This window comes from Sylvia atricapilla, chromosome 3, assembly GCF_009819655.1.
Source record: "Sylvia atricapilla isolate bSylAtr1 chromosome 3, bSylAtr1.pri, whole genome shotgun sequence".
Lineage (NCBI taxonomy): Eukaryota > Metazoa > Chordata > Aves > Passeriformes > Sylviidae > Sylvia > Sylvia atricapilla.
This window is the reverse complement of record NC_089142.1, coordinates 4,966,238-4,993,931: the sequence shown is the minus strand read 5'-3', so window position 1 is coordinate 4,993,931 and position 27,694 is coordinate 4,966,238. Positions and strand designations below refer to the sequence as shown.

Below are 27,694 nucleotides of genomic sequence, written 5' to 3'. Positions count from 1 at the left end.
TTACTGAAGCTCAACACATATTAGCACAGTCTATTTATCTGAATGAACCAAGGCTGCAAATAATTAAGGAATCTACTCTGGGAATACTTACACCATCATGGACGCTGATTTTCATTCAAGTTGTATAAAAAAAAAAAAACAGTAACTTTGCTCAACTTGTTTTACACACAACTGCCATTTTCAGCCTCCATGACTTGCTGTGATGAAACCTGTGATTTTTATGCATTTATTAGTTCTGAAGGAGTCACCAAATTTCATCGTGTCATACCTCTTGTTCAGTGCACGGTGGGATGCCTGGGGTGAAGGAGTAGACCTTTCTTTGGCTTCTTATTAACAATGCCATTGGAAGCTTCTCCTCCTGGTAAATACTGGGGATATTAACAATTGTAGCAACAATTCAAAGATGTTGTGGGGTTGCTGTCACCTCCATCTGTGTTCTTTGTCTCTTGAAGAGCCCTTGGGCTCTGACTTTCTGCACTTTCACTTTGATGACGCACTACTTTTGATCAGAATTTTAATTTTGGTGTGGCAGTAGATAGGGAACTCTGTTCCAAATGGAGGAGAGGGTAGCTGTTGTGCTGGAACATGTAGGGACAGAAGTAATTTTCTCTACTAAGAAATTCTGCAAGGATATATAGAATGCAGTGAGGCCCCTGGAGATGTCTGATCCAACCCACTCACAGGAGGACTATCACCTGTGCCACATCTGCTCAGCCATGGCCTTGTCCAGCTCATGCTTTGGCAATTCCACCAAGGAATTTTTTCAGAGCTTCTCCTGTTTAACTGTTGCAAAGATGCTCTGTCCTCCCATGAGAAGGGTTTTCCTAACACCCTACTCAATCTTTCCAAATTACAATTTGCAGCTGTCATCCCTCATTAAATCATCTGACATTAACAAGAAGAATTTGGATCTGTCATTTTTTAATTGCTTTTCAATTATTGGAGGCAGCAGCCTATAATTATTTGATCCCTTTAGCTTCCCCAAACAAAGCTGATTTATTTGAATATTAATGCCAGCAGACATTGTTATGTTTACAGTTCATTCACATCTGAGATATCCGGTGCTGATGACTGGAGTGAATTAAAATCGTTGAGTTTTACTTCCATTCAGTACAGCAGAAATAGTTTAGTCCAGTGTATCTCTTCCATGAATTGTGCAGCCTTTGCTCCCATGCTCAAAACCTCAGTTTTTCTCAATGCTCAGTGAAAATTATTCTCCTGTTCTGGAGCCATGTTTATATTTTCCATCTCTATTTCATTCAGCACAGATTATCTTTTTTTTATACTGGTTTATGTCTGAAGCCTCCTTTGCTTTGCTTCTTAATTTGGCTTGCAAACCTAATTAAGCCTTACTTTTGGCAGTCCTTTACTCCTATACTTCTTCACTTCTTCTAATAGTGTGGCTTTCTTGCATGCTGCAGATCCTATTCCTCCTCAAAAAGCCACTGACTGAAAAGTGACTTGTTATGAGTATAGGAGTTTACTTTTCTAGTATTCCAGGTGCATGTTTTGAAAAGTAGTACAAAGTAGTTACTGTGTTGACATTGTTTATGCTACTGTCTCTTAGCTTTATATTAAAATGACTGATACTGTTTGTAAAGCTTTAGGGAGGTTTGCAGGTTTTTAGTTTAAATGTTTAGTTAGTTTTTGGTTTAAACGTCACAGAGAATTATGATTCCATATGATATAAGACTGGCGCACTTACTCTAAATTAGAAGAGAAATGTATCGGGCACAGTTTTTATGGTTTGCATGTCTGCTAAATCACCTCTGCATTTCACAGCTTTATAGTTTTTGCTTAGGAGTGCATGCAAGTTTAGATACAACAAACTCTAAATTTAAGCTCTAGAAGTTAGATTCATTTGGGGTTTTTAAAATATGTATTTCTGCATTATTGTGCAGCTGTTTCCTATTGTGTGAGAGGTGAATTGTAAGCAGTGACGAGTGCTGTTAATTGGATGGAGAGGGAGGCAAACAAAGGGAAATGTCTTTGCCCATGTGTGGGATGTGGATCTGTGCCTCCTTTGGCCTGTTTGTAAAGGGGATGTAGAGCAGATATCAATATCATGTGAACATGACAGTAAAATTTACATAGGTGACCCACCTTTTCCACAGTAATAGGAGGAAGCCTTGACAGCAACCCAAAAGGAGAGTGAACTGTACTAATGGACAATTTTGTCTTGATTATTAAAAATCTTAACCCCTACTTTCTTGACCTGTTAAATCCTCTCAATAATCATTATTCCTTTTAAAATTTTACCCAGCCTTCATCTTTTCTATCCTACCTCTTGATCAACACTCTACATTTCCCTTTGGATCACTCCTTCCGCACGTCCTTCAGAGAGGCATCATCCACTCTGTCATTATGAGAACAGAGATTTCTTTCTATCTTTGTGACACCTGTTTTGGTTTCACTCACTCTTCACTCTTTTTGGTAAACATAGTTAACAGTTTGTGACTAATAGTTGAGTTCACCTTCTTGTAAATATATGAGAGAAATGGAATTGTCCTATTGTTTTTCAGGAATGAAGGTAATTTTCCATTTATTTGTCATGTGTTTTTGTGGGGGTATTTCTCAAGGGTTTTTTGTTTGTTGCACTTTATCCAGCTATAGTTTTCCCTCTATTTCCATAAACACTGCAGAGAATATCTCTAATAATTAGAGAAGAATTTCCTTTTTTCACCGCATTTAAACTGTTCACTTATGCAGAAACATAAAGATCTCTTCTTGTAGTAACCTGTGTTACAATTTTTCTGGGATCTAAACGATCAGAATTCCAGTGGTTGTGCTAAGGCTCAGCCTTTACCATGGACAGAATCAGAGAATCATGGTTTCACTTTACATCCTTGGGGTTTTTTTGCCCTGAGACCCTCATCTTCTCTTGAAGATTTCAGTGATGTTTCTCTGGACCTTAGACCTCTGGTGCTGGCACTTCCTTTGTGCCTCCCAAGGGATCAAGATAAAGGCTGGAAACATTTAATTTTCCTCCGCCCCACTGGCATCACTGGCATTACCTTCTGACTCCTCTGGCACCAGTAATGGATATCCTGGCTTTGTGCTCAGCCTTCAGAATTCAGCACGAGAGCAGTTTCAGTGGAGCTGCACTTAATTACAAGGCTGTAGAGTTGGATTCCCAAAGCAGAGCTCCTCTCCTCAGGGCATTGGAAATTATTTGTCTTCTCTCCTTGGACCTGTTGCCAGTTTCCAGAGGTTTTTACAAAATACTGAGTACTTCTGTCCCTTGACATGAATCTCTGCTTCCTCTATTTTATCAGATTCCTGGCTCAGTCAGCTGGTAGTGGTTTGGATTGACTGGACTGACTGTGTGCCAAAGCCTTTCCAGTTCATATCCAGTTAGAGAATGTGCAAGCTTAAATTATGAACCATTGGTAGGTAAAATATTCAAAAATTCATTGAATATGACCAAATATCTCCATAGTCAGTTCAAGTCTGACAGTGGCCAATAACCTGAGTTTCAAGAGAAGAATAAGAAATACACACAATGTTCAAGGAGGTTCTTGGCCCATTTTCTGTTTTCCTGCATTCAACAGGTCAAGTCCAGGTGACTTCTACCCATTAAGAACAAGTAACCTCCTAAATTTATTATTGAAGATTAAACTTCTTTAAATAATACAAGAGTTATGGGATTCTTTAGTGCTCCACATGACTAAAAGGGCTTTTTTTGTGACTGTTTTCATGGACTGTTAGAAGTTTGGAAGTAGACCATGGACCAAATATTAGGAGGACTCCATTAAAGTCTTCCATCTAGAATTTTTTTGCAAAGAGATTTTTCTATCTTGTTTCCTTTATCTGTCTCAAAACCTCTCTGCATCTTTCCCTAAAAAATGTTACGTTTACACTCATGCCTTTCATGTCATCCATCCTGCACTCTTGAGAAGTCAATCCAGTCTCTGAAACAGGAAATCAGTCTCTGCTGCCTCCAGAATAACTTTTTTAAAGAAACGTGTGTCTCTCATACCACCCTTGGGCTTAGGAGAAGCTTTTCTGAACAACCTCCAAGAGACTTTCCATTGTTAATCAAATTATCTGTGAAATGTCCTCGTATTTTAGTGTATCATAACCTTGAGTAAAGGTAGTATATCCACGAAAGGTAATTTCAGACATTCTCCACACAAGTCAAAGTGAATTTAAATTATATTTAAGATCACAGCATTTGCACATTCATATCCCAGTTGTGGGCGCTTCATCAGTTGCCAAGTGAACTATTCCAAGATTTTAGAATTCAGTCTATCTGTTCATTAGGGTTTAAAGCCCTCCCAAATTGTTATGTCAAGAACCTACATAAGAAATAAAATGCTTTACCTATTCCAACAGTTGCATTCAATTTGAAGGATCTAGTAAACATGAAGCAGAGCTAAGCGATGACCCACATGGCTAATAAAGTTTTGGTAGTAATAGGAGATAAATTTTGACATTTTCATAATAGATTATCTAAATATGTCCAATGAAAAGCATTAAACAAAGCAGGCCCAGAAGCTATTGTATAGTTTTTAAACTATCTTCAGGATCTGAATAAATAATTTTCAAACTATTGATGTTCTGGCAGAAATGTTACTACTCTTTCCCTGTGTTGTTATCACTATTTCTGTTCAGATTTTCAGAGTGCATTTTATGTGTTTTTTATGTTAGCAAAATCTTTCTACCTCCCAGTAGTTTGATTTTAACCATTTTCACATTTTCATTAAAACTGTCTTTTAGTAAGAGGAAGTGTAGTAATTTATCCTTACAGGGATGTTGTGACTCAAACACTCCCTTCTCTTCCTGTTGCTTGATCCAATGTAATTAAATAATAGATTTCATTTCATAACTTTGCAGTAGCAATAAAGAGGAAATTATATTCAGAAGGCATGTTTATTTTTTTTCCCCAGCCTTTTCATGGCTTAAAAGTGATTCTTTCTCTTCGTGCTAAAGTAATGTGAAACAGCCTTTTCAAACTTATGTCCTTGGGAAATGAATGTTAATTAAAGAATGAACATTAAATAGGAGTTTGGAAATCAGGGTCTTTTTCAGACACAAATATCTGTTGTTCAGATTTTATATTTATGCTCCTTCATGCTGCTTTCTTTTCTGTCTCTGAGCAAAGCTCCCTACTTGTTGCTTTCTTTGATTTTCCCAAGACAAAATCTGTCACATTCGTGCTATCACCTGTACAATTTACCATGTTTGCTTTTTCTTAAGGACTGAGAATTATAATTCATACCAATGAGTAAGAAAATACAGCAAAGCCACACATACTTAGAAAAATTTGGACTTCCTTTCCTCATTTTTACATAAAAATGGGTATGCCTTGGACTGGGACTATTGTTTTCTCTCTATTTTTTTCTTTTTTATTGTATTGGAAGATTATTGGAAGAAAGTAGTTACAGATTTATAATTTTGAACCCATTTTGAAATATCCTGGAAGGACTTTTCTGATATAAGGCCAAAAAATTCATAGAACTGCCTATATTGAGGTTCATGCTGATTATATCTTGTCCTCATTGACATTAAAAATTACAGGACAGGATGAACCTTTCTCCAGTGTCATAATGTACACTGCATATATTTTGGTTGAAAAAGTATTGAAACGAAATGGTTAGAGGTTTTTTTTTCTACTGATAATTTGGATAATTTTTTTCTACTGATAATTATTCTACTGATAATTTGACATTTTGCAAGGTGACACCTGAGTGTCAAAATTCTGCAGGCAGTTTAATGTACCTTGAGCCAAGACACCTGTGTGGTCTCTGTCATCCACAACCATTAAAACTCATAGTCCTCTACATCTCTTATATGTCTCACTGTTTAATCTGAGAGATCCTACAGCATTTACTTAAAGTCCTCATCCAGACTGAGAAGCTCCCACTTAGTTGGCATGTGCACTTAAATCTGAAGAGAATAAAAAAGTGAGAAGAAACTCAAATATCAATCATTTCAGGTAAAATCTTTTAACATACAAAATCTTCCATCATTACTATAGTATTTCATAGCATGAACATGATGGCATATCTCTCCAGGGCTGTAAAAATTTCTAGACCTAAGAGAAGATGTTGGTATTTTTGTATTTTGTATTTTTGGTGTTTATATTTTTTGTTTGAATCTGCATCCTTTTTTTTCTACTTTTGTGTCCAACTCTAAATCTTCAGAGCAGTGCCTTGCTCATGCTCTGAGATTTGACATTTTATCCTTCATTGCACCCTGGAGCAGAGCCTGGCCCTGCTCTGAGCCCTCCCTGCACACAGGGACACCCAGGGCTGAGGGCCCCTCTCAGCTGGGGATCCTCTCGGGGCTGAACAGCCCCAGCTCCCTCAGCCTCTCCTGGGCAGGGAGATGCTCCAGTGCCTCCATCATCTTTGTCACCCAGCACTGGATGCACTCCAGGAGCTCCACATCTCTTGTACTGAAGACCCCAGAACTGAACTCCAGATGTGCCTCAGCAGGGCTGAGGAGAGGGGCAGGATGCCCTCCGTGATCTGCTGGAATGCTCTTCCTGATGCCCCCCAGGACATCATTGGCATTGGCCTCAGGGCACACGATGGCTCATGGACAGTTTGTTGTTCCCCGGGACCCTCAGGTCCTTCTGTGCAGAGCTGCTTTACAGCAGGTCAGTCCCAGCCTGTACCAGATCCAGAGGTTTTTCCTCCTTACTGCATTTACCTTCGTTGAATTTCAGACAGTTCTCTGCCCATCTCTCCAACCTGTCAAGGTCCCCTAAATTCAGAGCACTAATGGTTACCAGCTCTTCATAGCAATACTTCATTGCCCTGAGGCTTCCTCTAAAAGCACTTTATCTCTGGGCTTGGAGTGGGTAAATACATGTCTTATTTTCCTTGTGTCAGACAGTGACGCCTGATTCTAATTTGCTGTCATATGGAAAGGAAGAGTATTTATTTAGTGTTCTGGTGAAACTAATATAGGGCAATGATTATTTTCCTGTGTGAGCAGTGTAAGGATACATGATTTAAACAAATGGTGCTCTCAACAGCAATGGGAGAAAGGAACCTGTTTATATTAGATGGTCTCTCAATCAACAGAGAGCAGGGGTTTTTATGCTTGCAGCCTTGGAAGCTGTGTAAGAATAATCCTGAGTGGTGGTTTCTTCTGGGATTTGAAACCAAAGGACAGGAAGCCGAGGGATAATGTAAACCTCTGCTGGTTTGCATGCCACAGTAATATTAGAGAAAGAAAAGAAATAGAAATAATTGATGGAAGAGAAATAAAACTGAGTTAATTAAATATTCAGAGATAATATTATCTTCAGTTTGTAAGAATAGTAAATTCGAATTTTTTTCTTTTCTAAAGGAAATATGCACACATTTATTGGTAAACACTTTGTATGTTCTTATTTTTTTAAAGTAATTTAGTAGCATAAAGGCATTTTAAGATGTAACTTAGATGGAAATAGTAGTTATTGTTGAGATTCTCCACTTGGAATATCTATAGTCATAGTGCTGTGAAAAAGAAGCAGCCCCTTGGGAAAGTTTCAGACCATATCTTGTTGATTTTATTTTAATTTGGACTAGATGAACTTTAAAGGTCCCTTCCAGCTCCAACTATTCAATGATTCTACAATAATTTCTTCCAAAACTTCATCGTTTATATAGTTTAGATACAGGAAGCATTTATGCCAGTGATTTACCAGGGAATGGGCACCATTTACCTCAGCATTTAGAATATCCTGACAATCCTAGAACATGGATAATCAATAACAGAGGACATCTACACTCATCTTCAGAAGTGGAGAAATCTGTTTCCAGAGGTTTGCAGAGGCCTTTTGGCTGTGAGAATTTTTCAGTTTCAGGTTGGCTAATGAATCTTTCATATCTATAAAGTTCACACTTCACAAAGCTTTTTTCACAGCCTCTTGCTCGTTCTAAAGAACACTGCTCCATCATTTCCACTCAAATTATATTTTTCAAGATTTTTTTCCCTACCTTGTAATAATAACAGGTGCCGTAGAAGTTTCCCAGTTTGTTTTCTTGCCTGCTGTTACCACCAGCAGTGAGAGAACATCAGCAGTTGCCATCCCCAGTGACACACCAAATCTTGAATTAACACCTATGTAGCCACTGAATAATTTGACCACATTAAAACTGAGTTCAGTGAGTCAGAATACTTTTCTGCACCTAGAGACTGTGTGGTTTTAATGTTGTTGGTCTAAATTCACTTACTTTGGTCAGTGTTACTTGCTATAAATGTCAGGTGTGCAATAGAGTTTCTTCTGTTTCCTGGAGAGTAGAAGAATTGCAGCTATAAAATGTTGGTCCAAAATGTTGATTTTTGGAATTTGAATTGAAAGAAGGAAAAAATCTAAATCTAAAGCTAAAGTTGAAATACAGTTATTGATCGTAAATGCATTAAATCCTTTTACCCTATGTGACAGAAAATGGAAAAACAACCTCTAATTTAAGAAGTTTAGCTTAAATTATTTATAAAGAAGAGATTTTTTAAAAAGTCCTTTCATTCAAGCTCAACTTTTGCAAAACAGAAGTATTAATTTCACTATTTATTTGGATTTTTTTCTTAGTAAACTATTAAATATAATTTTAAAGGAATCATTCTGTCTCCAATTGATGCAGAAAGTAACAGAGCTGAGGAACACAGTGCATTTTCCTATTGGCCCATTCCATTACACAGGCTAACTCCATGTAGTTTTCTAAAGGCTCTGTACATACTTCTGATTTTTTCTTCAGTGTTTTTAGAAAGATCGTTTGTAACATGAAGAACATGAACTCAAGCTGTCCATGTTCTTCCTTTGCTATTTTTGCTCCCTCTGAGCAGAAACACCCTCTGTGTGTAGCATCTTTTTTGTGTTTTTTTTCTACCATGATTGTACTGAATATGTTGCTAAAAATCATAAAGAACCGACCAAGAAAACTTTATGACCTTTTCGATGATCAGAAGAAGTATGTGATGTGTGAGTAAAATGTAGAGAGATGCTAATGTCTAAATTTATATTAAATGTTCAATTTAAAAGGTGGGAATATTCATAAAATATATTCATTGTAGTGATCTGTGGGGCTGTTGTATAGCAGTGGTGTGGTAAAAACCATGTAGACTGAGGTGTGGGGAGATCTTGGGACTCAATTTTACCCAATTTCAGTCTGAAGGCAGCTGAAGGAAGGGCTGTTTTCTCCTGTGACAGGGACAATCTGTGTTCTTAATTTTATATCAGCTGCTTGTCACCCCTGACATTAAAATCATAGAGTATGGGCCTGTAGATGTGTTCTTTGTGCTTTTGGAGGGAGTCTCTGGGTAACCTCCTTATTGCCAAAGATGCTTTTGGGGTAATTCTTCTTCAGCTATGAGGAACTGGCTGTGGGCTCCAGATCTGTATCCAGATCCAGCTCTCTGGGCTGCCTCAACTGGAAGTCAAGAGAAGGTGACATGAAGCCGTTGATCTTGCTTTAGGGACCTGAAAATACAGTTTTCATAAAGGGACAAATATAGCAAATTATGTCCTTGAAACCAAGATCTCAGTAGATGTCAGGGGCTGTGGGGTATGAACTCATGTTTTCTTTTTCCCATGATCTGTACAGACTGAGATTCACTGTATGTCAAGCATAAAACACGAGCTCTCATCAGTCTCTGCAGCTCCCTGAAAGGAGGTTGAAGCCAGGTGGGGATTGGTCTCCCAGGTAACAAGTGATAGGACAAGAGGAGATAGACTCAAGTTTTGCCAAAGTACAGTGGATATTTGAAAATCCACTAGATTTGGACTGGGTATTTAGGAAAAATTTTCTGCAGTGGAAGGGTGGTCAAACATTGAAACTGCATTGAGACTGCAGGGAAGTGGGGAAGTCACTGTCCCTGGAGGGATTTAGCAGATGTGTGGATGTGGCACTTGGGGAACTGAGTTAGTGGTGGCCTGGCAGTGCTGGGGAAATGGTTGGACTCAATGATCCTAAAGGTACTTTCCAACCTAAACAATTCTATGATTCCATGATTCTCTAAAACCTCAAAATGTGACACAAAGCTTCATCTTCTAGAGGTCACATACAATGAACTGATGTTATATTCAATGATCTGCAGTAAAAAAATACTTATATTTGAAACTGAATATCTATTAAGAAGAAAATTGGTTGTCTTTTAACCTGCAGATGCGCATTTTCTGGTTTAGAGAGATTGTGATGATTCAGTCGTGCTGGTGAACCCTTGTGCAATGATCCTGAATCTTTACCTGTCAGAGTGCTCTAATGTAGTTATCTCCCCAAGATGTGCTAAGTGCATGAAACACATCCCTGTGCTGATTTGTGGAAACAAATTCAGTGTTTTCTGTCTCTGTGTGTTAGGACAAGAAGTTCATGTGCCACTGTTAGTAGCATATGAGATATTGCATGAAAAGTTTGAAGGGAAAACCTGTATTTCCCTTTTCTATTTAGTTGCCTTCATAAAAGTATCAGGATGCTCTGTTTTGAATGTATTTACAGGATTCTATCTTATTTCAGAATATTATTTGGTAATTATACAATAGTATGGTTTTTACCTAGAAAAGGTGAGAAAATAGGCCATTTTAATGCATATTTAATAACACAACCACCTTCCTGCCTCTGAAAAAAAAATCCACTCAGGTGAACTATGATCTAATTTTCTTGTATAATGAAAACAAAATTGTAGCTCCTGCGGCATTATTCTTGGCTCCCAGCAGTTCCAAGGCATGCAAACATCACTGTTCCGACTCTGTCCTGCAGTTTAACTGGAAGGATTATGTCACAACACGGTGTGTTTGTTTTCCAGCTTTTTGTCTGTTTGTCCATCAAGACGGTTTTGTAGAAGAAGTATCAGTGATTGTTGACTTTGGAGGTAGTGGAAGAAAAAATAATTCTGGAAGAAAGAAAAAAAAGCAGACAGTCCCATTGAAGTAACTGTGCTTCTGTCACAGGAAAATGAATACTCCTTTCAACAAATCTATAATTTGCAGAAGTTGCAAAAAGAAAATAGCCGTAAGGTGACTGTTAACATACTTCAGTTCATCCTGCCAAGAAAGTTAACTTCATAAAGTCATTAAACCTGTGATTACATTTTAAAATATTATTCCCCAGCCATTTCTTCTTAGGCTTTAAAATATAGTTGCTGCATATACTACCTTCTTTGTAATGGGAAAAATTGTAAAATACGCTTATTTTTCATAAACTCCTAATTATTAACAGCTATTTGCGCTCCTATAGTTAAAATCATTTCAACACTTCCGTTATTTAAACTTCACTTTTAGGGGTTCATAATTCTGCTGTAATAAAAAATATATTCAGACTCCAAGGTCTCAGACATTGTTTGCAGGTATTAGGGAATTTAGCCTGTTTTTCTTAAAATACCTGAGTAATTTGGATTGTTTGCCATTCTTCACTATCTCCCCAAACAAAATATTTTGTAACGTGTAATTATTTAATAATTTAAAAACTAAAAAAAAAATAGAAGGCCAGTGAGTATGTTGGGGCTGCTGCAGCCCCAAATTCTGTGACTGGCACTGAGGCTTGGAGAAGGGAGATGGTGGGAAATTCTTGCCGTGACTGCTCCTTTGCCGTGTGGTAACCTCATGTATGAACAGTTCCTGCAGCATTTTTATCCCATCTATAGTCTGGAGTCATGGGCAGTGCTGCTCCCTGAGTGAAACCCCCCTGTGCTCCCACTGCAGCCAGGGGTGAGGCACCTCCTGGTTTCAGGGAGCTGAGAAGAGCTTTGCTGGGATGACAAATGCTTGGGTGCTCGGGGATGGATTGGTTCTTTGGCACGGCTTCCTGAAATCCCCCTTCATCACGTAATGACTCAACAAGGCCTTCAGCTCCGGAAATTCAGGAACCAGAGCTTATTGCATATTAATGGCAACTCTGGGACAGTCAAATAAGACAGTTTGTTATAATACTAATTATAGCAAAGCACTCACGTTGTGGTTTGAATGAGTCAATTATGTGTGTGTTAAACTATAAATACATCTTCCCCCCAGCCTCGGCTCTGCGGAACGTAATTTTTATTTAATTGCTTGGATACATATTTACCTGAGCATACCCTGGTTTCCCAGGTAAATACGTGTACCGATGCAGAACTCATTATGGTCTGTTTGGATAAATAATCCATATTTTATAACTGAACAGGAAGTAATTATTTTCGTACTTTGCTTTCTTAAAGCCAAAGAAATTAAATGCTGTGTCCATTCCTTAAAATAAAATAGATGCAGAAGTCAAGGCAATATGAGAATAAAGTTTTCATTGTTTTGGTAGGAACTGAGGATATTATTCCAGATTTTGATCTTGTCTTTAGCCCAGAATAACTCTATTAAAGTAAACAGTGTTACTCAGCATTTACTTAGATGCAAATGGGACGTGAATTTGGCCTTTGCTCCTTTACTCTCCCTTCCTTCATTGCAAGGTTCCTACGAGCAGCTCACACACAACCTTTGCTATAAATGTCATTGTCACATGTTTATCATTTGGAAAAATAAGGTATTTCAGCTACACATGGAAATTAACATACCTGAACTTTATGTCTCAGAGAGTCATGGAATGGTTTGGATTGGATTGGAAAGGGCCAAGAGATCATCCTTGTGCGTGTTTGGGAACCAGGGTGTGCTTTCCCTTTGGATATTTCTGCCATTGTTTTACATGATATTTCGGAAAGCTGTGTTGTGTTATCACCATGCTAAGGTCAGGTTTTCTAACACTTTTAAGCTCAGTGGGGCCAAAGTCAGCCTTGGCATAAATCCATTAGCTGCAATAGATTTACACCAGAGAGGAATATTGGCTCGTTCTTGGTAATTTTTTTTTTTTTTTATCCAACTCTTTATATTTTATGTTAGAAACATAAGTAGCTTGCGTGCCCTCAAACTAATCAAAATAAGAAACAGTTTTGCTTATGCCAAAAAATAGAGCTATCGTTTTTCACATTCTTACATTTTTCAAGTGAGATTATGTTACTGTGACTTCGGAATTCCTGAAATCTCTCTGGTCTCAGTGACTGCAAGGGCCAAGAGAGAGTTCCAAGGGGAAAATCTGAACCTCTTCACGCAGTATGTTTTGTGTTGTGCGTACCAGATACAGTTAACGTTTTGTGTGCATGTGATTAGTGTGGAAAAAAATTAATGCAGTCCAGTATTATGATTTATGGACTGAATCTTTTGCCCACTGAACACTTGCCAAAATGAAAATTCTTCCCCGCCCCCCTTTCCTCTTCTTTGGATATTAGAAACAGCTACTGTTTTTGTTGATCTTTTTAACTTCTGAATAGGCCTATTTCAAGTCATAGCAGCATGGGAGCTCAGATTAATAATATACTTATTCAGCCAGTGATACTGAGTGAAACCATTGCTAGTGTGAATATGAAGGATAGGATTTCTTTAAATTATTTTCAGGTGCATTAATGCATTTCTAAAGAAGAATATAGAGCTATTTGAACATAAATTAAATTGCTGTTTATTGATCATGTTACAGGTGTGTACAAATTTTAATACCAAGAATGTTTGAAGGTATCTCTTCTTTTGATGACGTTTCTGCAGTGCTCACTGTCAGTTTTCCATCAGAGGGTTAACAAGACTAACGGCAAGAAAACTTACAATTAAAGCTGGTTTTTGGAGTAACTTTTTTATTTTAGAGGCTAAAGTGTGAAGTATCCCTTCTATCTCAGTTGATAGAGCATTATGTTTTGTGCTGAAACTGCTTGTCCACAGAGGCAGTGGATTCCCCATCCCTGGAAAAATTCAAGGTCAGACTGGATGGAGCTCTGAGCAACCTGGTCTAGTTGAAGGTCCCTGCTCATTACAAGAGTTGGACTAGTTGACCTTTAAAATTTCCTTCCAACTCATTCTGTGATTCCATGATGATTTTGTTCCAGAACAATAGGCTTGGGAGGAGAAAGGAGCAAATTCCATTGACTCCTTTTGCTCATTTGGGTTGAGCCTCCTTAGCCCAGCACTTTGATAAGCATCAGCTGTGCAGATAACCCAGATTACCAGGTTTCTAACCTGTTCTAGTTTTGTGTAAAAACACCATTTTCCTTCACCTACTGAAAGCCAATATACTCAGTCCTTTACAAAGAGATTTTTTTTTTGCTTTTTACAGCACAATTTGAGGCATTTGAGTCCTTTTTAGGCACTGTTATAGTGGATGTGAGGGCAGTCCATTGCTTCACACTCCTTTGGCTGCCTCTTATCAATTTTTGTGTTATTCCTTGCTCAGTCCCACCTTTATCACTTTCACAGCTGAATGGCCTGGTTTGCTCAATAAGGCTTTTCAATTCCTTCATTAATAGAGTTGGTGGTTCCTATCAATTCATTTTCTTTCTCCCAAATGAAATAAGAGCATTCCTAAAAAAGTTCTTCATGTGAGTCTGGTTTGTACTAATGCTAAGTCAAGTAGGGGTAGAGTTTCTTTCAAAAAATACTTAGGTAAGCTGTTTAAAATTAATATTTGTTATTCTAAAAAATTGGGAGAGGGATCAGCCACGCTTCCACAGTTGCAGATAAAGTGCTATGGCAAGAATTTGGCATTTTTACATTGCCTGAGAGAATTGTATGTTCATTTTCTGTGCTGAGAGAAGAAAAAAAAAAAAAAGGGCAGCAGGACTTTTTAAAAGCAATCATTTTAAAACATAAACAAAAAAGCTTTTTCTTGGGGTTTGTCAAAGCTCTTTCAGGCTTTTCATAAAATTGTTATTCACTTCTTGGCAAACAAGACTCAAGTGAGTGACACCTTTGAGAGTCCCAGCTTGTGTTTTACTGCACAGCTTGTATTTTGCTGTGGACAACCATGCAAAATATTATCTGAATTTATTTAAAACAAACCCCAGTGAATAAAGCTTTTAACACTGAAAAGGCCATCCTAATTTATTAATTTATTTTAGTTGCAGCAAGCAGCTGAAGTTTCTCAGATGAGAGGAGCTCGAGTCATCTCTGCTGAAGATCTCCTGTTCTTAATGCGCAAAGATAAGGTACAGTAATTAGACAGAAATGTCTTATTTTATGTAGTCAGCTGCTTATTGCATTTTAAAGTGTTTTCTTAACTTATGTAAAGGAATCCATCATCATCAATAGCTTTATTTAAAAGTATAGCTTCTCTGCAGTTGTGTTTGATTGAGCATGTTATAATTATTCTGTAATACTTGAAATATTAATCGGTTTTTTCCTGCAGCTTCAATTATCAATTGATTTTTTTCCCCAAAGCTTTAGGGTAGATAATGTACCTTAGAGCTCAAAACGATTTCTTAGTAAGATATAAATGTTGATCCCTATGCTTTATGTCCCTTCAATTAAAAATCAGTCATTCTAATTTTCCCCCTGGTTATGAAGGGTGTCAATGTGACATTTGACAATGTGACCAAGTTTTGTCATGTAGACTGTTTATAATTCCTCTTTATTTTATTTTATAATATTTGTCCTGTGTTTTATCCCTCTAAAATCTCCAAATTTAGGTATGGCCTTGCTTTCTCTGGATAGTAACTAGAGCAGGACAACAAGGGAAAAATATAATTTCTCTCCTCAAATTTAATAATTATTTCAACAATTGTCAACTATTTTAAATTATATTATTTATTCTTCCTTTTTGCCCTTTTCTTCCTTAGCTTCCCTCTGTCTCTCACCCTTTTCTGTCCTTTGTTTTCCTTTACTCATTTGACAGATGAAACCTAACAACCAAAACCATTTCAAAATTAAACCTACTAAAAAATGAAAATAAATTGCAGTTGCTTTATCTGATAAAAGCTGTAAGGCTGTACTTGGTGGTTGATACAGTGTCAAAGTTTATGGAAATGTGCATTTCTAGCCTAGAGTTTCCAAAGTAAGCAAACATTTTGGAGTGGCATAAAGAAGCCCGAAATATGAATTTCTCCTTTCTGAAAGTAAAAGTCATTTCTATCTCACAGCAAAGTACCAAGGAGCTCAAATAAATAATATTTAATATGGATTTGATACTGTCCTGAGGTACTTTCTATGTATTTTCTGCAGAATTTAAAATGACAAATATTTTAAAAGTTATATTTACTGTGCTACACATTTGTATGTTTGTGTGTTACAGAGTTTATTAAATAACTGTGCAATAGTCATTAATATAAACGTATTTTTTTCTCATAGAAGAAGCTTCAAAGGCTACTTAAATACATGTTTTTTCGAGACTACAAATCTAAAATTGTCAAAGGAATAGAAGAAGATGACCTCCTCGAAGGTAGAAAAACAATTACTTAATTTGGGAGAGGCTTGATGTCTTGTAAAGGTGCTGAACAGCTCAATTTAAAGCATTAATGTTTCGCTTGATAGAGACACAAAAGAAGTCTCTTTAGAGGAAGTTTCTTTTCATTTTGAAATATGTAAGCATTTGCATCTACCATTCAGATGAACAGTAAGACTTTATGTCAGAGCTCTGTTGAAGTAGGAAACTGGTGCTGATTAAATGGTTAATTGATTTCAGCATCTGTATTTTAAATGTACCACCTGCAATTGAATAGACATTTGTTAAATTATTATCAGAAGGTTTTGTCATGCTTTTATAAAAAATCCTTATAATCTGATGTCACTGAGCAGTGATATATGGCATAGGTATTTTTTTAGTGTAGTTTAACATTTTATACTTTGAATCTGTAGTTTAAATAATGGAACACTTTTGTTTCTGCATTCCAAGAGGAAGTCACAGATTTTATAACCAATGCATTTAAAGACAAAGCTCTTGGAATTAAAAATATATTAATTTATGGCATATAGTTTCCTGGTTTAAAGTTTTGTTGATTTATATTGATATTAGAACTAACATTTCCATTGTAAAAAGTTAAGTTAAAACTTATCATGGCAAATCTAAACCTTACTGTACTGTTATAACATCTAGCAATGTCCATACACAGCTTTCTGTATTAAATTTACTTCCTTTCTCAGAAACTTCTATTATTTTTTTTCCTATACAATGAATTCCTTCTGTTTGGTTCCTCTGAACATCCACATTGATGCTAAGTAAATGTTGTACTTCTCACTTTGACTTTGTCAAGCTGTGGATAAGTTTTTGTCAGCTCATTTGAGATTTCATTTGCCTGTGGCATTTTATTTTAGTGTTTCATTTGTGCAAGCAATCTGGCAGTACAGCTTCTTACCTGGAAGCTTTGGGGTTTTAATACTCTAGCTTGTGTCACTACTTGAAGCAAATAGTATTTCCCCTAAGTCTTGTAGATGTTCATGAAATGCTTCCTAAAGGCAGTTTATCCTGGAATTAAAGAATGCCTTTTCTAGTGGGCTTTGATAATTAAAGCCATTAATTTTCTTTTGTGAATTTAATGCCTTTACAGCTGCTCTGCTGTTTAGAACAACAGAGATCATCTTTCCAGCATTCTCCAGGTTTCACTGAGAGCAATGGTCCCTCACCCCTGGAACTGCATCTTGATGGTTATGTCAGGGTTTGCTTGAGGCTGTAGGTAATGAGGATGTTCTGCATGTGCTCAGGGAAGAACATTTCCTCAATATATTCTGCTCTCAAGTAACTCGAATTCTTTCTACCAAAGAGGGGTTGTTCCCTTTACAGCTGTGTCCACTGTAGATTCTTTGGTGAGAAGTAATGATATATGGGCAGCAGATTAGTTTTCTCTAGATTATGAAAAACTACTTGATTATCCTAAAAAATACTAAAGATGATGTTTTGCTGTGACTGGAGCAGAGCAGTGACATCACCTTGTTCAGGTAGCACAGCTTGAATGAGGAGCACAATAAGAGCAGGCTTTTTCTGCTCGGTGCTGGTTCTAAAGCATGTCATTCTGAGAGACATCAGGTGATGTTTGGAGAAGTCAAATAGGTTACGTTTGTTGTTCTTTGCTTGTCTTCGTGAAGACAAATTCAACAGCAACAACACCAACAAGAGGCAGAAGCTGGCCCAAGACTTTCTCAACTCCATTGACCAGACTGGAGAGCTCTTGGCCATGTTTGAAGATGATGAGATTGATGATGTCAAACAGGAGCGGATGGAGGTAATTCTCTCCTTTTACTGATAACCAGCAGAGAAACTGTGGAACATTTAATACATCATGCTGGTCTGATGCTTTTTTCATGCTGCACATTAAATCATTGTTGTGCATTTTTTCTTTTGCCCAGATGGTCTAAAAAAATCCTATTTTATTATTTTTCCTATTCCTTCAAATGTTTCTTGATTTCTAAGCACACATGCTGAGAAGGAAGATTGCAGAAGAGTAGTTATGGATCTTTCTGTCTGCTGTGTATTTGTATTCCCTTCCTGTAGAAAGCAAATTCTATTTATAAATATTCCATGCAGATTTTTCACAACAGTATTTTGCTTTTTCATTGCTTATCTTCTTAATAAATTGTTTCAATAGCATTTGAGGACTCTTTTCATATAACAGAGCTTACAGATGAAATTAAAATATTCTGTGCAAACATGCTTGAGTATAAACTCTTCTGTCCATCCTTTCTAGTCCTATTTTCTATGTAGCGATGAAAATTTTTGTCTACATTAAAAAATGCAGTGCCACATGGCTCCCATGAAGTTCAGCAGGAGTTAGAAGCAGTGTAGCTGTGTTAGCATGGAGGTCTGTGTTTTTGACTAATTTTCTGTGGGTGGGCAGGTCTATCCTGGCTTTTTGGTTATCTGGTCCACAGTGAATGCAGAGAAGAGTCCTTCACCCTTCTTCGTGCTCAACTGCTCAATTCTTCCTCATGTTTTCTGTAGGCAGAATGGATGTCAAGGGCAAAATTGTGCTGGGAGCACACTCACAATTCCAGAAAAGTATTTGAGTCAATTTCCATCCATTTTCAGACCCCAACATAGTGGACAGGACTGTTGGAAATTTGATATTTGTAGAGTGATTTCTACACCCTTTGAGTGCTGGAAGCTGGGGGCTTTGGTTTGAGTTTCCTTCCAATGCTGAGGTGGCTCATGTGTTTGGTAATATTTTTGCATTTAATATTTGGCTATTAGGGCTTCATTTAACTTTCAGGGTTTCATGGAAAATTCTAAGAAATAATGGAATTTTTATCCTGTGCTCATTGTAATTCTACTTTCTTTATTCTTAATGGAGCCTCTTTTCAGAACTGCAGCATTCCCAATCTGCTTTCTGCTCCTTTCTGCCCTGCAATGGGAAGAAATCAAAACCTAATGAAGAACCACTTCTCTCTAAGAATTTGATTAGGAACAAGTCTCATTTCCCCCCAGCTGAGAAGTTGTGTCATTGAACAGTTGTACCCAACCACTGTTTGTATTTTGGAAACTGGTGGTTTCTTTTCTTTAGCCTCTTACTTATTTATTTATGCAAAATGTTATGTTTTGCATAACGGCAGGCAAATCCTTTGAGCTTGCACACACAGAAATAGATAACAGCATTCTTCTGAGTGAATGGGTTATGTGCTTGACTTTGCATTTCTTTATTTTCTGGTCTAAAGGACTACACAAGTTGATAAAAGTATGAGTTTTTCTGTTGTAGACAATGGCAAATCTGAATCTATGTTTATCTACCAAGAAACGTGTGTCTGTAATCAAATATTTGCCTTTCATCAGACTGTATGTTTTGAGTTTTGTCACTAGACTGTAATTCATGAACTCTGTGTGTGTGTATTATATATAAAAAGTAATTCTCTCTATTGCTTGACTTCATTACATTTTGTGAACTCTTGATTGGTTTCCATGTTAAAAAAAAAAAGAAAAAGAAAATCAAGATCTTATTTTAGAATACATTCATGAATTGTATACAGGTATGAAGCCAGTACTATCTATTTCCTTTCTTACTAGTCTTTAAAACTAATGACAAAACACGAAAGACTGTTTGAAATGTGCTACTCAAAATGTTTAATATAGTTTTACTTTGTTTTGTTTGGGATTTTGTTGTCAATTTGAGGTGGGTGGAATCAATGATAGTAGGAAATGTGATCCCTTCCTAAAGGAAGAGTTGTTAGTGGATGGGCTAATCTCCTGTATCACATTTTCTTTCTTCGGTAGATTGTTTAATCCACACTTAATTCTGGAGGAAATCCAATAGACAGTTTAGCAGGGGTTTTTAAGGAATTAGTGTACCTAAATAATGAACTGCAATCTAAGGGCAGTGTTCCTTTTAGGAATCAATTACCTCAGAAATGTGTGGTTCTCTTGGTTTGGACAACCATAAATTATTTCAGTTCCACTTTGCCTTGGGCCAAAATCATGCTAAGCTGCCCAGAGCAGATGATAAACATATATTTCTGATGTCATGGGCTAAACAAGATATGATTGTTTAGCAGTATGGTTTCAGTTATGATACAAAATGCAAATATTGTTTATACCCATTCCTTTTAAAGCATTTCATAAAATTAGAGCTAAGCCTTTATATTATTGCCTGCAGTGGTGTGAGGTCTATTCCATATCTGCACCACAGAGGAGTCAGGAAAGCTCTGAGCCACTTTTGGACATTACCAAAGGAGAACAAACAATTCTACACTTCTCTGACTGAAATACAGCAAAGGACACTCATCTAGGATTGTCTGTAGAATTTACTGATGCATCCCATGGTTTCAGTTTCAAGCAAAGGGACTGTCTGTGGAACAGTAATACCAGCAGTGTTCAAAGGGGCATTGATCCAAGGCGGAATATCCTTTAAAATACAGGGCAGAAATTAAGAACGAATTTCACACTACTTTGTCATAACATATGATTATTATATCAATACATTGTGATGGCTTTTTATAAAACCTGCAATAATAACATTAAGTAGAGGCAAACCAGGCAACTGTATTGGCAAAATCAAAACAAAATGAACACTGGAATAGCAGCTCTGTCTCACTTCATAGCAGTTACTGTTCTGCTCTCCTGACATAGCAGTAAAGCATCAGTGAAATTCTTCTCCTCAGAGTAAGAACATTTATAGATGGAAAAAGTGATTCTCATTCCTGGATGTAACAGAACTGTGCATGGGAAGGAAAGATGGATCATAGAACTGGTCTTCATAATGTGTGCCAGTCTCTTGAGAATAATACCTGTGATGGAAATCTACCCACACTCATTTTTGTTGCACAGTTTGGGCTGTGGAATAGCCAGAGCTCTGGTGGTGTTTGAGAATTCAACCTCCCTTCTTTGTCTGTTGTATGACAGAATCCACCATAACTGACACCTTTTAAGAGGATGGCAATTTGGCTTTCCTCTGTCTCTTAATAATCCTTTAGAGAGGATAGGTGGTATTCCTGTGGGATGTCAACTGAATTGGTGGGGCAAAAAGGCCCTTGTTCATTTAAAATCTTTGAATTTTTCCTTATTTTTCAGTTTGAGTAGACATGTAGCTTTGGGTGCTTGTGTCCTTATGTTGCTCCTCTGAACTTCTCAGGTTCCTGACCTTAGTTAAACCAGCTGCAGGTTCAGCTGTGATATTGTGAATGGTAACTTCAGTTCTGCTGCTTTTTTTCTATGAGAACCACTATCCTATTCTCCATGTCATATCATGAAATCAAGTGTAGCTATTTAAAAACTTCAGTCAACATCACTGCAAAGCTGACGCCTCTCTCATTCTGTAAATATCTGTTTTTTATCATTTGTTTTATAGCTTTAATGCTCCTTTCCCCCCATGAAAAGGTCTTCCCATCAGAAGTCTGGACTGACACACAAAAAAATTCATAGAGCATCATGCTGTGAGTGCTCTGTTTCACTTCTGTTCCCATAGGATTAGAAAAACACCATTCATCTGTCACTCTGACTGCTAGTTTAGGGATATATTTCCAACACCCACATGTTACATGGCAATAATTCAGTTGCAGTAGCTACCATAATGCTTTCATAGTACATTGCAAGTTTGAATAAACAGTGGAGGGAAAGTAACTTCCCTACAAGAATAGACTACCTTAAAGCAGGCTTGAAGCCAGCAAAATGGTAAAAAACTAAGTTAAATCACTATTTTCTTTTGCAGGGAGGTTGAAACTAGATGATATTTAAGGTTCCTTCCAACACAATCTATCCTGTGATTTTGTGTTTCTGTGTTTTAATGTCTGTTGTCCTATGAATTGCATTAAATATTTAAGAACTACAGATACCTATTTTTATTCTAGGAGGTTCATTGTGGATGTGATTTTTTTTTTTAGTTCTGCTCACCATATTCTTATCTTAGTGGGAAATCTCTAAAGCTCATAGCAATGCCATGGGCCCTGTGCAAATGATGGTAGATTGCATTAAATTGTAGGTAGAATATGTGTTTTTTTACATTTTTTTTAATTACCCCTGTTTAATTTTGTCTTTGTTGAGACACAGTTAATTTGTATTTGCACGAGACTCCTGAACACACCAAACTGCATCTTGAGCTACAAAGGACTTGTGCTCTGGATGTTTACTCTGTCTCAGTCTTAAAAATGCGGTGGACTTGAAATATATTATTAAACTAGATAGCGACCAAGAAGATGCCTTCCTGCTGGAGTATCATCAGCAGTTTTGTGTGATCACAGTTTGGCCTGAGCCAGGTCACGTTGTCCCAAACAATGTCCAACTCTGGGGCCCTCAAGACAGGAAAACAAGGATCTGTTGGAGAGGAAGACCATGAAGATACTCAAAGGGCTGGAGCACCTTTCCTATGGAGCCAGGCTGAGAGAGCTGGGGGTGTCCAGCCTGGAGAAGGCTCTGGAGAGACCTTAGAGCCCTTTCCAGAGCCTGAAGGGGCCTCAGGAGAGCTGGAGAGGGAATGCCAGGACAAGGGGGAATGGCTTTAAACTAAGGGAGGGTTGATTTAGATTAGACATACGGAAGAAGCTTTTTACAGTGAGGGTGGTGAGGTACTGGCACAGGTTGCTCAGAATCATTCAGTGTGAGGTTGGACAGGGTTCTGAGCAATCTGATCTGGTGGAAAATATCTCTGTTCACTGCAAGGCAAAGGAACTAGGTGCCCTTTAAAGGTCCCTTTCAACCCAAAACATTCTATGACTCTAAACTCCTGAGAGGCAGCAGAGGCCAGGAGCTCTCCCCACCACATGGTTTGGATGTGGCCACTCTCTTAGGAGAGCTTAACATAGACAGAGGTTGCTCTGTGGTGATTGCCCTCAGACACAGGGCATGGACTTGGTGTCTTTTAACTGAGACAGTGAAAATTGGAGGGCATAAAGGAGAAGTAAACAACTCTGAGCTCTTCTTTTCAAGGTGGATCTGAAAGATGGTGTTGAATTTCTCAAATTCATTGTACAAATTTGGAAAAGATGTACAGAGTAAATAAGCAGGAAGTGATTTTGGAAGAACTCTGAGACCTTTTAGTACTACTTGTGCTCATTTCACTGGCTAAAATTATGCCAGTGTAAGTGCTGGGGATGGGAGTCGTTACTCTTTAGGGAGTATTTGTTCCTGCAGGGTGTATCAGTAACAAACTGAAATTTGATTTAAAGCTCATATGGAAAGTAGAGACAACACACACTTAATAGAAACTGCATGCTGGAAGACAAACTAAGAAGTTTTCTTTCACTAAACATCAATTCTCAGTGCATGTCCCTTTTGCTCTCTAATTTTGATAATTACCTATTTTTCTTCTCAAATAATTATTTTTGACTTCTTTGTTGATATCAGATTCTTGTTGACAGAATCTATATTTTGGGACAGAATCGTTGGATTTAATTGACTGCTGGCTTCTGTTATCTCACAATATTGTGCCCAAATCTAATAATTAATTTTTGGAATCACAGTGTATTAACCTTAAACCTTCTTAGATTTTAACAGCTACACCTTAGGAAAGAATGCATCCTTGGGTAAGATTTGATAGTGTAATCCCTGTGGGGTTTTTGTGCTGTTCTTTACCAAACACAGTCAAATATGGGCAAAGGGATGCCAGTGGCCGAACAGAAGGACAAACTATACCATTAAATCCCTTAAATCTTACATTCTTTATGGACTAAATAATTGCAGCCCTAAATGCAAAGCAGTACCTCACCTGTGAGTCCTGGCCAAGTAAGAGTAGAAAAGGATTTATAGTGGCTAAATAATATCCTCCAACAGGAGTGGGAAAGTTGCTGCCCAAGCACACAAGATACAATGGTACAGTGGTGCAAACAAGACCAGAATCTCATTTTCCCACTCCCTTAAGCTGTTTTGAGAGCTCAGTTCATCACTTCCACAAGTTGGGCTGAATTTCACTTAGTGGTTTGAATTTCACTCACCTGCCTAAAAGTTTAAACATCCCAGATGCTTAGGCTGACTTCTGCACTCAGAAACGAGAGGTAAACAATCCAGGGGGAAGTTAATTTCTAATTTTCACAGGGAATTTTTTTTTTATTTATTTGTAGAAACATCTAAGTTACATTTAAGTGTAGTTCATCAGATGTTAAGAAAAGTACTTCCAGTGTTTCTGAGATGATTCGCTTTGGAGACTCAAGATCTGTGAGTGCTGTGGGGCCTTGATGATACAAAAAACCCTGGTAATGATGATATAAAATAGAGTTTAGGGTCACAATAGCTCCCTATATACTGTCTACTGCTTTTGATTTACACAGATGCCAAGATTAAAAAGAGCTTAGATGAAACATCATTAAACAAAAAAACCCTTTTATTCTCTAGGCAATGGGGTGTTTTTTTTCAGTACTGCAAAATGGAAGATAGGAATGCAAATATAGAAGGAATTAATTCCACTGCATCAGTCCACCCAGTGTTTCCAGATGAGTGCAAAGCACAACTAGTAGCAACTCAACTCTAAATTTGGTGTCTAAGCATCAAAGTACCTGTAAGCATTATTTGGTGTAAAAATAAGCCTGGTGGTATTTATGGTTTCTCTGATTGCACATTGCTTGGGAATGTTTGGGATAGTGGGAAAGTGGTGTTTCTCTTGGGCAGAGGTTGAATTGGTTAAAAGTAAACAGAAAATAAACAGAAACAGTTTTTCATTGTTATCTATATGGCTGTAAATGTTGTGTCATTCTCTTTGGAATGGGAAAAAGCCCTTGAGTGGGAAAGATTTCTTGTTACAGCCAGTATCAATAGACTTTTTACACTGCTAAATCTAACATTATTGACTTCTTCTCACATTGGGGTTGCTTGCTATGGTTACATAGAGCAGCCTATTTGTTTGGGTTTTCAGTCATGGGGTTTTTGAACATTTTAGTGAATGTGGCTCATACTGTAAATCTAGGCAGCTTTGCTGGGAGAACTAGGTGCTATTTGCTTTTCTGTCTTTTAGTTCTTTGAGTATTTTTTTGCCACTGTTTGCTTTCTCTGAGGAAGAGGAAGACTGGGGGCTGTTGTATTTTTGACACCCAAATGATTGTGTCTCAAATTTTGGAACAAAACTTTATATATATATATAATTTATATCTGTGATTAAATGTAGATATACATGCTTATAAACAATATTTCCATGAAGCATTTGATTAGGAGCCAAATACAAGATTAGCAAAACATTCTCCTTCTGAGTGTATTTTAACATGTGTTGAACATGTTTGTTGCTTAGCTCTACTAATCACCCTGGATTGGTACTCACAACAGATTTATTTTTTATGTAAACTTCGGAGAATTGGGAAAGAGGATTGATGTTGAAGTCTGACAAAGGTCTCATTGGTAGAAGGATATTGAAACTCCTGTTGTAAGTAATTAAATTTGTGCTAATAGAGATTTGCATTTGAGGTTGTTTAGAGGTGCAGTAGTGTAAACCTTGTCTACAAGACAGGATGTAACTCAGATACTTCTGGGTGGAAGTTACTTTTTCAGATCTTTGAATTTTTATGTAACAAATTGCTATCTTTTAAGCTCAACTAAGCCTAATGTTGAAATCCTTTCTGAATGAAGAGAAAACAACGACTGTTTATTTCTTAGGGTAAAATGTTAACCAGGTCTACACTGAGAACAGTTCTGTCCTCTCAAGTTTTTCAGAAGGAATTCGTCACTTGCATAAAACCATTTTTGAAACTTGAGTTTTGCACAGGAGTCACAAAACTCAAAAACCCATAGAGTTGTAACCCAAGTTAAAATTATGTAAGAATTTAAAACACAAATTCAGAGTATTACTCTGTAATATTCCTACTTTTTATTTGTTGCAAGGAAGAGATTTCCTAACAATGTTGTGTAGAGTGAGACTGAAATCTTAGGACAGAGACCCCATATTTGTGGCAGAAATCTTCACAACCACTTGTTTCTCTCACTCCCGCCTGGAAAACTCTTGTAGGCAGAAGCACTTTGTGTTGTCAGCCACTGTGTGACCAAGCTCCAGGACACCCCTGAATATCTCTTTCCTTCCATTTAAAGTTTCAAATCACAAAAATCTTTCTGTGGAAGAAAATAATACCTTCTAACAAATGAAGACAATAGAGGAAGGCTCTCTGTGGCATGAATTAGAGGGGAGTTGAGGGTGTTCTTCTGTTTCAACTGTTGCAGAAAAGAAAGAAAGGTCTGAGGTGTAACAGGCAAGGTCCTGGGTTTTGCAGACAGTAAAGAACAGTCACAAGCAAGTATTAAGGAAAGGATTTTTTTCTGCTTCATCCATAGAAGGCTGATGCAAGACCCTTGGCCTAAGGCTGTCCCAGACTCATTTATCTGAAGGTTCATTTATCTGCTATTTCTAGACATCAGAGGTAGAGCAGAGAAGCCCTTTCCCCTCTCCTTACCTTGTATATCCACTAAGGGATTAGCACTGTCTTTCCTAGTATTAAACTCCAGCCAGGAACAAAAACCTGGTTTGAATCAGGCCCATGGGTTTGCCCTGCAAGTACCTCCTACAAAATGACTGAGAATCCTTTTCTTTCTAACTGGAATTTGCCCTCTAACAGCAGACTGAGCAAGCTGTGTGTCATCAGAGCCTCTCCAGCCAGTCTGCAGCACACAGACAACATAGAGGAGCATTGGAAGGAGTTTTCAGGCTGCACTCCAGCTAAATATAGCCTAAATGAGCTCAGATCTTTTGAATTGCACCACTTAAATGGGGAAGAAATCTATAGAGGGTTTGAATACAAAGGTGTTGCATTTAGTTAAAGAAGTGCTTGAGCCACAGGTCACTGTATAACTGTTGAGGAAAATAATTACCATAAACTTGTCTTGTAGTTAACTGATCATGCCTTTGCTTTGGAACCTGGGCAAAACAGAGATTTGTTCTGCTCTCCTTTTGTATATTTAATTCTTATTTTTCTGCTTTTACTTTTCGTTTGCCATTTTGGGGTTTGTTTTGCTTTTCCATCTGACCACAGGATTAGCCAAGACTAGTGCAATTTTTCTCCTCAAAAAGAAAGAGCTCAGATTGCTGGTTCCTGGGCTATATTGTCCATAGTATTTGATTTCATTCACATAGGATTTTATGGACCTTTGTATTGGATTGAAGTCAGAGAGGATTTTGTGAATCTTTGCCGCAGGCATATAAGCAAAAAAATAGAGAATCACTTGATTCTTTCAATAGTCTCTATCTCCATCTTGTCATTTTTGTGTAAATACCAGACTAAAATCCAGCATTTCACAAGATTTGATTGTCTGTTACTCAGTTGACAAGGTCAAATGTTGTCATTTTTTGTTCACATTTGCAAAGCCACGAGGGACCAAACCTTCCAACCTACATTCACACTCAAGTTCAGATGTCATGAGGAAAGTAAAAGGGTCTGTTGCTAAAGTGATCAAGGTAATCCAATAGTAAACACATTGATTTCTAGGGAATGAGAAATGCCAGCATTTTTTGTTTTAAAGTTCATTCTGATAGGACTTGTAACTACAAGCTGCACTTGCAACATGCCAGACTATCCCTAAGATAGGACCTTATGGCAGATTTTTTTCCTAGAGGACATAATTTTAGTGCTGAGAGTAAGAGTAAGAACACAAGTTTGATGAAGAATACA

The 27,694-nt window shown here is 37.5% G+C and overlaps 1 protein-coding gene across 3 annotated transcripts in view; it reads left to right on the top strand.

Annotated features, from left to right (window-relative positions):
* SUPT3H (SPT3 homolog, SAGA and STAGA complex component) overlaps positions 1-27,694 on the top strand; it is a 255,503-nt gene that overhangs the window by 155,801 nt on the left and 72,008 nt on the right. For all 3 annotated transcript variants that reach the window (XM_066314686.1, XM_066314688.1, XM_066314685.1), the window contains exons 4-6: positions 14,830-14,916; positions 16,055-16,145; positions 17,786-17,922. In XM_066314686.1, the coding sequence (XP_066170783.1) occupies positions 14,830-14,916; positions 16,055-16,145; positions 17,786-17,922 (315 nt within the window). The remainder of the gene's footprint in view (positions 1-14,829; positions 14,917-16,054; positions 16,146-17,785; positions 17,923-27,694) is intronic.